We start from the raw sequence: 13,226 nt of genomic DNA on the forward strand, positions 1-13,226 counted from the left end.
GAGGCTAGTGGGACAGTGATACAGATTTCTCTTCCCTTCCCTGATGCTGGAACAGGGAGAGCCCAGGCTTTCCTGCCCTGGTATTGTGCTTTTGCTAGATTGCAGTGAACAGGACTTGCAGAGAAAATACACATTTTCCTTTCTATCCCCATACAAGAAAGGTTTTTAAGTCAAACAAGTGCTGTGCTGTCCTGAGTCAGATCTCATACTTTGAACTTATGAACTGTATTGTAACTGAAGATTTTTGAACACTTTTAATTATAATTTTCAAAACAGGCATTTGTTTTTAATTGATGTCAATAAAAACTGCATGTTACCTAGGGCTCAGTTCTACCCTTCTATACATCCTATATACCCAAGGACACATTTCAGTGTACGAAAAATTAAGTCCTTAACAGCGTATTCCCTTCGTTTTGAGTGCATATGGTATTATACAAGAAAATTAAGTTAAACCATTATGCTGCATTCACTTACCGTGTAGCAGAATGTTTTCTCTGTTGCATGAAAAAACATTGAAAACGTGAAAAGCATAGACACAGAAAGAGTTTTAATGACCTGAAGACAGTATAGTGTGCCTAATTCTGTAGTATTGATCACAAAGGAGAAAGCAAGATTTGCAACTTTGCATTGTTTTGCTAATGCCCAGAGTATCCCTTTGAATAAAGCTTGGCTTTTTTGTTATTAAAGCTTTGTACCTTTCCTCAAGCTACTGATACACAGGAGTAAGTAAAAAGATGTTCATAACTTAAAGCTAACATAGAGTTACATCTCATAAACTTAGAGAAAGTAATAAAAGATACACAGCTCTGAATGTGTCAAGAAAGAGTTGCTAGGGAGCTCATCCTGGAGGCCGTTCTTTTGCCTGTTACACCCTCCAGGAAAACTGGAGACCCCTTAAACCCTTCACCTGCAGTAAGTAATGCAGCAGCAACTACTGGCTACCTCAGAGAAACCTCCATCGTGGCATCTGTGAGACACCATCTGAAAGGATTAGTGAATTTATATTAGAGTCCCTCTCTGATGACAGTAAGATTACCGTTACTATAGCAAGAATGAATGAAAGTAACGTCAGATATAATCTTGTATTTTTCAAATATGGTAGCTAATATGAGGTGCTTAATTACAGGTACCAGGAACCTAATTTTCAGTTTTGAGATCCAACTTTAAATAATAATAATAATAATAATAATAATAATTATTATTATTACTTCTCATTAAAGGAGCGATAATTTCAGCAGTATTACTGCTGCTTTATTATCATTATTTCAGGCTTGGTTCTCAAAACCCTCTTTCTTTAAAGGTGTTATTGGTCTTATCCTTGAAAAATATTGCATTAAGCTGCCTACAAAAGGAATTCAGAAAATACTCAAAGTAGATAACTTTTATATAATTCTAAAATTGAATACATTATGACAGTATAAAAAGTTTAACTCTTATTTATTTATTTTTAGTGTATGTGTTTCTCTGTTACCATGTTATTTATGAACTTGAATATTAGACTTTTACTTTCTGAAGTTGTAGATGTGTGTATTACAGCTACTGTCTAACTATGGATATTTTTAAAAGATGGAATCTTCTTCAAACTCTATGAATGAGAACAAATGGCAAGATATATCAGAAGAGATTAAGAAGATTTTTAAGACTGCTGTGAAATTGCTGTATGAGAAAGGGAAAATGAAACACAGCCAAGCAAAAAGATACCTTTCCTCTGGTAAAGTTCAGTCTAACTATTTCTATATATTCATTTATTATCTTTTCTACCCACTTTCCACAAAAATGAAATCTTATTTCTCTCGGCATTTCACGTATAATTGAAGAGAAAAAATAATGTTCATTGTGCTTGCTTGAAACCAAAACCCATACGAAAGCACCCAGCAATTTTTCTATGCTTTTTCTGTTTTTTACAGAAAACAGATGCAATCATTTAAGAGTCTGCCTGTTGGGGGTGGGGGATGTTCTTGAACTGTTTATAAAGAAAAGATAACAGAAACTCTGTGTTCTCTTTTCATCCTCAGCTATTGAAGATGAACTTGATTTTGCTTTGGGTAAACAAACACCAGCTTTCCTAAAGAAGTGTGTTTGCTACATTCGGAAAATTGCCAACATTGAGCGTTTTGTTAAAATTCCAGAGATGGGAAAATACATGGATGTAGTACATACAGCTGGGAAGTTTCTACGAGATCCCGAAGCCCTTGAGAAACTGATCAAGCTCAGGGATGAATTCATTCCTACCATCGTCGCATCATCCAATCTGAGAGTGTACACATCCGTCACTCACTGTGACATGAAACTGGGCTACTCCCAAGAAGTGGAGAACCATTACATCGAAGGGCTTGGTAAACAGTTCTATGAAGACATGATTGATATAATCCAAGCAACAGTCCAGCAGAATTTTGACACCGAGACAGACTTGCTGTACGATGAAGTTCTTCAACACTCATCCCTATGTAAAACATACTCCACTTTTTATGAATATAGATGTGAGGCATTAAACATAATTCACAAATACATTCTACCTAGTAAAATAGGACACATTAACCCTCTTATCATATACGGAGGACCATGCACAGGGAAGACTCTTTTATTAGCCGAAGTGGCAAAGAAGGTAAATAAATACTTTACATAATACGGTGATGTTAGGAGCATTAGTGTGTAAGGGCCTCATAGTTCTCTTTCTTCCTTTTGTCAACAGATCTGATACCAGCCCTCAATATATAAAATAAAGATAATAAAAAGTATATTCTACATATTACTGTACACATATTCATAAAAAGACTTACCTTTCAGTAATAACATGTCTCTGTCATGTGCTTAGCCAAAACAGAAGTACTTTAACAGACATCTTAAAAACCTAATAGGAATCAATATATTTTTGAATTAACAACATGTATTTTAGAAGGGTCTCTTTCCCTCTTGTTCCACTGAGCTCCTATGAATCTAGAACCATCTAAACGTCATATGCTGGTTTTAGTCTTACTCACAAATATAACGTGTCTTTCCAAGTCATGCCATCTTATGTTCTTATAAGAAATTACTCCAGAATTAGGCTGCTACACTTGCTACAAATCTATCTGTAATAACCTGCAAAAATGCCCGTACTTTTTTATCTGACATACGCTGTTTAAGTCATTGAGCTGAGTACAAGAGGAAGATGAGTGAAACGCTTGGAAGGCAGGACCAGATGCAGAAAAAGACCGAACTGGCATCTCTGAGCCTAATTCTCCAGCTGGGAGTCATAACTTTGAGTTCCCTGCAGGGTGCTCAGAGAATTTAGCACAGTGGGCTGGGAAACAGCCGCATCAGCCAGAAGGAAATGGAGAATCACACAGAATCACAGAATCTTCAGAGTTGGAAGGGACCTCTAGAGATCATCTAGTCCAACTCCCCTGCTAAAGCAGGATTGCCTAGAGCACATTACTCAGGACTGCATCCAGGTGAGTCTTGAAAATCTCCAGAGAAGGGGACTCCACAGCCGCCCTGGGCAGGCTGTTCCAGTGCTCTGTCACCCTCACCGTAAAGAAGTCTTTCCCTGTATTTGAACGGAACTTCCTATGTTCCAGCTTGTGCCCATTGCCCCTCGTCCTGTCACTGGGAACCATTGAAAAGAGTCTGGCATCATCCTCCTTCAACCCACCCTTTAGATACTTGTAAGGCAACAATAACATTTAAAATCCCGTATCTTTCCCAAATGTGACGTCCTATAGATTCACATTAGTTGCCTACATGAAACTGGGATTTGCAATTCAAGATCTCATTTCAGATCTGAGTACATAAGTTAACCTAGAGACTCTCGTTATGCTTTTCTTTCAAAGTATTGTGTAATAAAGTGAGGCGAAAAGACTTAGCAAGTAAGAGAACCGAGTGTCCTACCCTGCACACACTGAGAGCATTTAAAGTCACATTCCTCGCTTGCTTAGAGTATGCTAACCAAAAAAACCAGCAAGAGATACTTTTTACCCCTTGTGGCAGTGTGAAAGAGTCAGAGGCACACTAAAACAGAGCGTACTTCTGTGGTCCAGGAACTAAGGTAACCTGCTAGTAAAGGGTAGCAATCCTGTACTCTCATCCCTGTCCTCCAAAACCATCAGGGCATCCACTCAGATGGGAATCAACGTTAAACAAGCTTAGGTGGCAAGCTGGTCTGCCTGGCCAAGGATGACGTTGCTTAGCATCTAAGGAAGGTGGTTAATAAAAGAATCTCTCTGCTGACTTTCAGAAGTGGGACACAGATTTTGCAAAGGGTACCCTGGGATTTATGGGCTACATTCTACTCATGTCTCCTTAAATGTAAGGGTTTCAGTGTTTTGGATATTACCTGTGCTAAACAAAGATAACATATCATATAAATTTAATCCACTGCACCCATAAGTTTCACCCAGTGCACATAAATCAAAACAGCCTTTAACTCTGCCAGTGAGAGCATTGTCTTTCAACCAGTAACATTTTAAAGTGTTTATTTATGTATAGGCAATCGCTATTTATAAACTCCGTTACTGTGCTTCATTTACATATTAACAAAATTATGCTCTATATTCTAGGCCTATTCCTGGCTGCAAGAAGAGATGGGACCAGATTCTGACCCTGTGGTAGTTATAAGATTTTTGGGATCCACCGAAACAAGTACAGACCTGAAGAATATACTTCAAAGTATTTGTGAACAATTAGCAGTCAACTATCATTGTCTCGTACAAAGTTACCCAAAAAAGATTCATGACCTTCGGGACTTGTTCATCAATCTCTTGAATGAGTCTTCATTCCACAGGCCGCTGGTGATAATATTCGATGCCCTGGAACAGCTAACAGATAGTGATGATGGCAGAAAGCTCTGGTGGCTTCCCATTCACCTTCCCCGTTCAGTACGGATAATTTTGTCAACACTGCCAAACAAGCACGGGATCCTCCAAAAACTGAGGTGCCTTATTCATGAAGAAGACAACTACATTGAATTGACTGCAAGGGACAGAAAGATGTGTAGCCAAGTACTGAAACATCAGCTGCTGCGGGTTAAAAGAAAAGTAACATCAGGGCAACAAATCTACGTCAATGAAGCATTCTCCAAGTGCACGCTGCCGATGTTTGTGAACTTAACCTTCAGAGAGGTCAGGAACTGGAGATCTCACAAAGATGTGGATGAGTCCTCCCTCTGTGTCACTGTCCACGAAAGCATAGAGCAGTTGTTTTGGTCACTGGAAAACAAGTGTGGATCAAGACTATTGTCAAGAGCACTTGGCTACATCACTATGTCCAAATCCGGCCTAAGTGAAATGGAACTGGAAGATATTTTAGCCCTTGACAACAGTGTTATGTATGAACTGAGTGAGAGCGTCAGAGAAAGTAACCCGCTGAGAATTCCATATATATACATTGCAAGGCTTAAGGAGGGCTTACAGGGGTACTTGATAGAGCGACAGGTGAAAAATGTAACACTTCTTCTTTGGGCAAATAGGCACTTGCAACTAATTGCCCAGAAATTGTACCTGCACAATGAAGAAGATTTGCATGAAATGCACACAGTCATGGCAGAGTATTTCCTTGGTGTTTGGTCAGGTGGACGAAGAAAGCCTTTTTACAGCAATGACCAATATCTGAATGGTTGTCCTGACCATGACAGTAGAGGCCTGAACGAGGATGAAAAGCACTGCATGGATCAGACTGCTTTTGACAGGCAGGCACCTGATCAGCCATGGGTCTTTCAGTGTAATCCATTAGAGCCTGATATCTTTTTTATCAATCACAGAAAAATGACAGAACTTATTCACCACTTGACAAGATGTGGAAGAACAGATGATCTTCTGTATGGAGTCATCATGAACTTCAGCTGGCTGTACACCATGATTAGAATAGGACAGTTTGATAAAGCTCTTTCTGACATAGAACTGGCTTATACCTACTCGCAAGAAAAGGAGCTGAAATTTCTGGCCAGTACCCTCCGCAGTATAAAGTTCAAAGTAGTAAAATACCCAGGTTCGCTCTCCGCTGAATTGCAGCAGAGGCTTCTCCCAGTGGTAAGTTCATTGCCCAAACTCAGACATCTCCTCTTAGAATGTGACAAGGACGGACCCAAGTACTGCTCTATCGTCCCTTTGCATTCCTCCATGGATGTGACTTACAGCCCCGAGCGCCTGCCGCTGTCATCCAGCTGCATGCACGTCACTGAGATTTTGCCTACTTTTAATCCCAGCACAATTATTGCTGCTTTAGAAAATGGCTCCATCAGCACTTGGGATGTAGAGACCCGCCAGTTACTAAGGCAGATCACAACAGCTCCATCTGTTATCTTAGGCATGAAGCTTACTAGTGATGAAAAGTACCTTGTAGTGGCTACAACAAAAAACACTCTTTTGATATACGATAACGTAAATTCCTGTCTTCTATCTGAGGTGGAAATTAAGGGGTCGAAACATTGTGGAATTGGGGGGGGCTCCAGTTTTATAAATGGATTTACGCTATCAGTCAACCATGCGCTTGCTTGGCTGGAGGCCAGCAAAGACGTCACTGTAATAGATCTGCTTTACGGTTGGCCTCTCTATCACTTCCACTGCTGGTACGAGGTGACCTGTGTGCAGTGTTCTCCAGATGGAGTTTATGCGTTCTGCGGACAGTATTTGAACACCGCCACCATTTTTCACTTGGGCAGTGGAGAGAAGCTGGCCACTGTGACCTCCGAATTTTCCAGTGGATTTGTGAAATTCCTTCTCATTCTGGACACAGCCCAAGAAATGGTGATGGTGGACAATGAGGGTAGCCTCTCTGTGTGGAATACAGAGGAAATTGCAAATCCCCAGCTTACGGATGACTTTGACTGCAGGAGAGAAGACAGTGAAGTTGTCAGCATAGAGCTTTCTGAAGACCAAAGTGCAATTTTAATTTGTAAGGCTCTCAGCATTGAACTTCTTGACACTCGTGTGTGGAAGGTGGCTGAAAAGTTTAGAGCTAAACACAATGAGCGCTTTATATCTGCTGTGTTGTCCAAAAATGGCAACTGTATAATTGCTTCAATGGAAAATACCTCAGCCATTTTTGTTTGGAGAAGAGATACGGGACAGTGTATGGCAAGCTTACAGGAAATCTCAGGAACTATAGTCAGGCTAATTAAATCAAATCATCATAACATGCTGCTATCCTTATCCACCAGTGGTGTCCTTTCTATTTGGGATATAGACATCATAACTGCTATGTCCAATATTGACAAATCTGGCAAGCCTATCCAAAGACTGGTGTTGCCAGCCAGGGGGGAATTAATATACACATTGGATGGATCAGATTCTGTCCATAAGTGGAACTTCAGCACTGGATTTATTGAAGCCGTGTTCAAGCACGAAGGTATCGTTGAAAACTGTGTGCTGACCTCTTCTGGAGAGATAATGGTTACATCAGACGATAAATGCAGCCAGTATGTATGGCACACTGTTAGTGGCGAAAATATCTTTCGCATTAATGGACAAAAAATCTCAGAGCTAATGATTACTCATAACGATCAATTTGTAGTCTCTCTCTGTGAGCAAAATGCATCCCGAGTTTGGCGATTGGCTACAGGACATAGGGTTTGCAATATTTTAGTTGCCTTACAGAATGCATTTATAACAACTGCAAATACATTCGTAGTCGGAATGGCGAAGAATAAAGTGTTGGCAGTGAGTCTCTGGACAGGCAGTATAACCAAGAAGTTTTGCTGTGATGATGGCGCAAGCATTGTGGATATTAAGCTGATACCAGACTGCCCAGATATTATAGTATTTATAACATCTACTGAAACTGTGAACATCTGGAGCCTGACGGAGGAAGTCATCTGCAGACGCGTACAATTGCCTACCAATTTCTTAAAAAATTTGGAAGACTTTGAAATATCCCCAAACGGGAAGCTAGGAATTATAACCCGTGGTGACGAAAACATCAACGTGCTTGATTTATACAGTGGAAAACTTCGTGTGGTTCACGCTCCAGGTGTCATCTGGCGGCAGAGGCTGTCTCGGGATGGCCGCTATCTTGTGTACATCTGTTTTCGCAGTGAAGAAGATGATGACAACGGTGCGGTCTCTAGTTTAATAGTAATGAGGCTAGCGGATGGCAAAAACATCGGTGCCTGTTCTCTTTATAAAACTCCCACTTTTCTTGCACTCTCACAGAGACATTTAAATATTATTATTGGATTTGATGACGGAAGTATAGGTACTTACACTGTAGTGGATCGAGTTGACGCTGCACTGAAAATCAAAATTGCTACTTCAAACAGCCGTCAGATTTTCAACAACACAACACAGGTGATTAGGCCAAAATGTCACAATTATAGCTTCAAAGTGACTGCAGACTGCATTTGGAGGGAATCAACAGAAGTATTCGCAAGGGATAGCCCCATTACAGTTACAGAGCCTGAGGTGAGTGAAGCAACACCAACCAAAAAACACAACTATTGCTATGAGAAAGTGTGCTCAGCCATAGATTGCAGAGGACACAGTTTTGCTGCTGACAACTAAGTAACCGTCTGGACTAGCTTATCTGAATAATAGTATACATGCATAGATTTGTCTTCTGAATTCACGTAAAAATCAGTGCATTTCTTGGAAGACAGACAGAAACAGCAGAGGGCAGACCAGCTGTTTTTTCCTCAAGAAATATTCTTACGTTTATGTAAACAAAAAAAAAGCAAACATAAAGCAAATGGGCTGCAGGGTTTTTTAAATTTTGGAATACAAGGTTCAGTCCAGGATTTCACCAGGGCCTTGATTAAAAATTTCTAGCAATACTATCAAAATTGTTATGCTATTACAGAAGTTAGGTGATCTTATCTGGGATTGACAAACTGTTTTAACTACAGCTAAAGCTCCACACGATTGGTGAGAAAAGTCAGACCACTATTTTCTATATCAAGTCACCTAGATGGGTCTATAGCTAACAGCCAACTTTATACCCACTTGCAAAAATGTGTTTTACTGCTTGATGGTGCAATGACAAGACGTCACCTGCCAACCTGAAACACTTGATACATTCCATCATCATTTAAAAAATACCTACTTTTTTTTTTTTAATTGGGATTAATCTTTGGGTTGAAAGGAGTAGGTGCCAGTCAGCTGCAAACATGTCAACATGTGAGCTGATAAGTATTTGTTCACCTGAATGAATGGACTGAAAGTTTGTTTGTTTTTTTTTAATTGCATGCAGGGATTTCAGGTTTCTGTATTGTGATAAAAATGATAAAAACCTAGGTCATAAAAGGAATATAGGGCTTGGGGTTTATATTTTTGGTTTGGGGAACTTTTTCGTCTTCACAGTGTATTAGTACAGGTCGTAATGAAAACTTTTTCAAAGAGAAAGGGCGTTACAGTTACACGCATTAATTTCTTTATGTTAAAAGGTTGCTATCCATTTTGTTGTAAGAAAGTCTAAAGTATCTCCTATGTCCCCAAAGTAATCTTAATAGAAAGTTTTCAGACATGCCATGTATTAATCTTGATAACATTTGCCTTACTATCATTTCTGCTCTTTCCCATCATAAATACAGATCAGATGACCAAACACTCTGGGACTGCTTGTATATGTGCTGAAATACTCCACTAAATGTAAAGGCTGTCCAAAGGTTCTTTACTGGTCCAATTTGTAATGGGTTTTTCTTACTTCCACATACATACAAGCTTCACTTTCTGCTTTCGAACTGTTCTGAGCCTTTTGTACAGTTTTACCAGTTTCAAGGCAGAAATTGTGAAATAATGACAAATGCTTTAAAAAAAATACATTTTGACTAAGGAAAATAAAATACTGGACACCATCTGAAAGGATAAGAAGATTTTTTTCCCTCCTTACGTATGTTAAAGTTGACACACCAGTAGAAATTTTTTGAAATTATTTAAACAAAACAATTTTATTTTTAAAATCAGAACTCCATGCCACAAATTTCCAAGAAATGAATGCTAAGCTAGAACTTAATGTAGTGTGTGAATGTTCAATGTACAAGCCAATATAGTATATTAAGTGACTTGAATGATTTTTTCCTAACCTGTTTGCAACTAATAGATCATATTGAATGTTTTTATGTAAACTTTGTATTGTTGGGAAAACCTACCCAATCAGAGATTTATATTTTCATAAATGTCAAATTTAGTTAAATTTTGTTACAGAGTTGTTAAATTAGAAATCTATTGCAGTCTTCAAACAATATACAGTCTTGTGTATGCATTGTTTGTACTAATAAACTAAGGAAACAGTCTTGTGTGTGTCCCTTAATTTTAGGGAAATTAAAGGGCTGAGGGACACAAGGCATTTGCAGCTCCCATTAGCCTGTATTTAAATCATTTTTAAGGGCTATATTCGTAAGGAAAAGTTCCAGTGTTTTTCCCACCAGTTAACTAAATCAAGCATTCAAAAAAATCAATGAAATTCACACAAAACATCCGTGCTTAGATGCTGCTTATGACTAGATTGCATACTGCCACTGTGCAAGTCAACAGGCATGGGGGCTTGTTGAACCTATCTAGTGGAAAGCTCAGAAAAGAGGGGAGCACCTGAAATCCTACTCCCTTTCAGACCTTTGGAGCTACAGGAAGGGGCTGTGGGATCCACGCCTCCGGGGATCCTGTTCTGAAGGTAAGCAACTTCCACCTTATTTCAAACACTGGGCATGACTCACGCGTTTCAGCCTTGAAGTTCTTGTGCATAACCTGCATAATGTGGGAAAGTTAGCTCCTTCATTATCTCAGAAGAGTAAAAACACATCTCCTCTCTGCCAGGAGAGCGGCTAACTTTGGGCAGTAAAGGAGTATAACATAGAAACAAAGCAAAACACAGAAATGGAGTAACATTCTTCCTTTTGGGGAAGCACTACCAGAACCCAGCTGGTCCCAGCTCAGCTGAGTGACTTACTGATAGAGTACCCAGACTTGCTCCTCTTGTTTTCTGTTTCAATGAACTTCACGGTCTTCTGCACAGTGGCACAGCTTCTTGGGGCAGGAGATACCCAGCAAAACAGAGGACACACCTAAAAGTGGAAGCAATCTTCCCTTCAGCTCAGGTCAAAGAGGGAATTGATTTTAGGCCTCGTCTAGTTGGTCAAAGCAATAGGCTGACACGTGAAAGCAGTGATGCTGTATATTAAAAGGCATGGGTGTTCTTGTCCTGCTTTGAACCTTAGCCTTTTATGTTCTAACCAAGGACAGCATGAGTGGTTTTTACCACTATTTTTTTTAATTGTAAAACAATGACAAAGCTGAACATGAACATGACTCCTAATCTACTTAAGCCCTGCAGCCAAGTATTGGGTTCCTAATCTCACTGAAGGATGCTGTTTAAGTCCTGTCCCTCCTCATAATTTATCTATGTCTTAATAGATAAACAATTTCATTCAGCTTTCCAGCTTCCTGAATCTATTTCTCAGGGGTCAGACTCCTCATACTGAGCCTAAGCAGCAGACACAGGTTCCTGAATGGCATTAGGCTGCTCAGTGTCCGAATAGTTGCTACTGCAAGAGTGACTACCCCGTAGCCCCTCACAAATCTGTCCCCAGGTATGTCTGTGCAGTGGTACAGGGACAAAGTAGTTTCTCTAATAATGAGCCATCCAAATGCCAAGTGCTCTTCTATCCCTACATAGAAATAGAGCAATTTACTTTCTTTTAAGGAGCAGTATTTGCATATCTAGAACAAAGCTTTCACTTATTCTTTATCTTCAGTGCATCAATAAACAGGCTCAGATGAGGTCCATAATTTCTGACACAGAAGATTCTAGGAATAGGCTGTAGCTGCAAGAAAGCTTTACAGGGGAATTAGCCGGAAATTCTTTGGCAGACAAAGGTAAGCCGGAGGTCAGCTAGAAATAATATTTTTATCAGTCATTTCCTTTGTACCACAGCTGGGGAATGCACAGCCCGTGACTTCATTTCATACGGCCTGTGGCCATTCGACTTTTTTCACATTATTATCAGATAACATCAAAATGTGAGTTAACATGTAGCCTGGAAAAGGCATTCGGAAGGCATTCAGGTTTCAGTGGTTCCCCAGCCCTGATTTCTCCATGTTGCATACTCAAGCCCTGTACATAGACCGGTGGAAACAGAAGTTTTAGCTGTCTAGCAAAGGGAATTTCAAGCAAAAATCCATTGCTGAAATGGCGTTCATATGCAGGGGGGACTATTTCAGCTCCACATCAGCTTAAAGTCCTGAGATTTTGCTTCTTATGTGTGTCTGTATCATACATCCTTTGAGTCATTACTATTAGGCTATTAGCAACAATCTGCATTGTTTTATTTTGTGATTAAGGATTAAAAAATACCTGTTTTAACATAAATATTAAGAGTGCGAAAAGACAGAGTTCTGAAATCTGTTTTTATTTCTTCTAATTATAAAACCAAAGAGATCTTATTTTTCTACACATTTTTTATGTAACCATAAAATTGATTATGTAATCATCCAAACGTGGACTGCAGCTTTTGGGAAGTTTTGATTATCGAGGTTTTGTTACTAAGAATCACTATCAAGCATTTACAATACAAATATGACCCACTTCAAAGTTCTTGTACCCCATTAAAGATGTTACCCGATATCTCTTCCTGCAATACTGCTTCGCTGCAAGGAGAGTAATGAGCAACATTTTTTCCTGTGGTTTCCAGCCAGGTCACTGAACACCATTCCTTGCATTTTGTAGGGAGTCCCCTGACTTATGTGACATGGTGATCTCTGTGTGCATCTAAATCATAGTCTCATGTCTCAGTTTCAACAGGCAGGTCAAAGGCTGAAGGAATAGCCATCACAATCCTTCCCAGGGCGGGATGAGGCATTTTATCATGTGTTTCTCCAGAAGAGGCAGTTTGCACTACCATCCTTCTGTGAAAAAGGGACTTTCACTATCAAGGACCAGTGCTAAATTCACTGTGTGAAAACACAGGCCAATAACCAGAGGAGTGCGAGGGAACATTCTCTCGAGATGTCCAGTCCAGCAGAATATCCTCTTAAAAATCACAAGTGGTTTCCAAAGTGACTGTTAAAATCTGCCCCTAGCAAGCTCTTGTCCCTGCCTCCGCTGCCCCATCATCCCTATGTTAACAATAGTATCTGAAGTTACAAAGTTAACCTTTTAGGCTGTAATTTTTCAAGGCAGACTTTATCTCAGCAGGAACATTCTCCAGAAAACCTCAGCCAAAAGAGTTGACTAAGGTACAAGAATTAGAGATCAGAGGAAAAAGAGGATTTCTGCAGGCTGAATGTCTCAACTACTTTTCCCTTGAAAAAAATGTTGTCACG

The 13,226-nt window shown here is 39.7% G+C and overlaps 1 protein-coding gene across 2 annotated transcripts in view; it reads left to right on the forward strand.

Annotated features, from left to right (window-relative positions):
• Positions 1-10,193, forward strand: part of NWD2 (NACHT and WD repeat domain containing 2) — a 58,169-nt gene extending 47,976 nt beyond the window's left edge. For both annotated transcript variants that reach the window (XM_063336679.1, XM_063336681.1), the window contains 3 exons: positions 1,567-1,711; positions 2,016-2,605; positions 4,539-10,193. In XM_063336679.1, coding sequence (XP_063192749.1) covers positions 1,567-1,711; positions 2,016-2,605; positions 4,539-8,474 — 4,671 coding nt within the window. In that variant the 3' untranslated portion in view covers positions 8,475-10,193. The remainder of the gene's footprint in view (positions 1-1,566; positions 1,712-2,015; positions 2,606-4,538) is intronic.
• Positions 10,194-13,226: the final 3,033 nt, after the last annotated feature.

The sequence above is a fragment of the Chroicocephalus ridibundus genome, chromosome 5 (assembly GCF_963924245.1).
Source record: "Chroicocephalus ridibundus chromosome 5, bChrRid1.1, whole genome shotgun sequence".
NCBI classification, from domain to species: domain Eukaryota; kingdom Metazoa; phylum Chordata; class Aves; order Charadriiformes; family Laridae; genus Chroicocephalus; species Chroicocephalus ridibundus.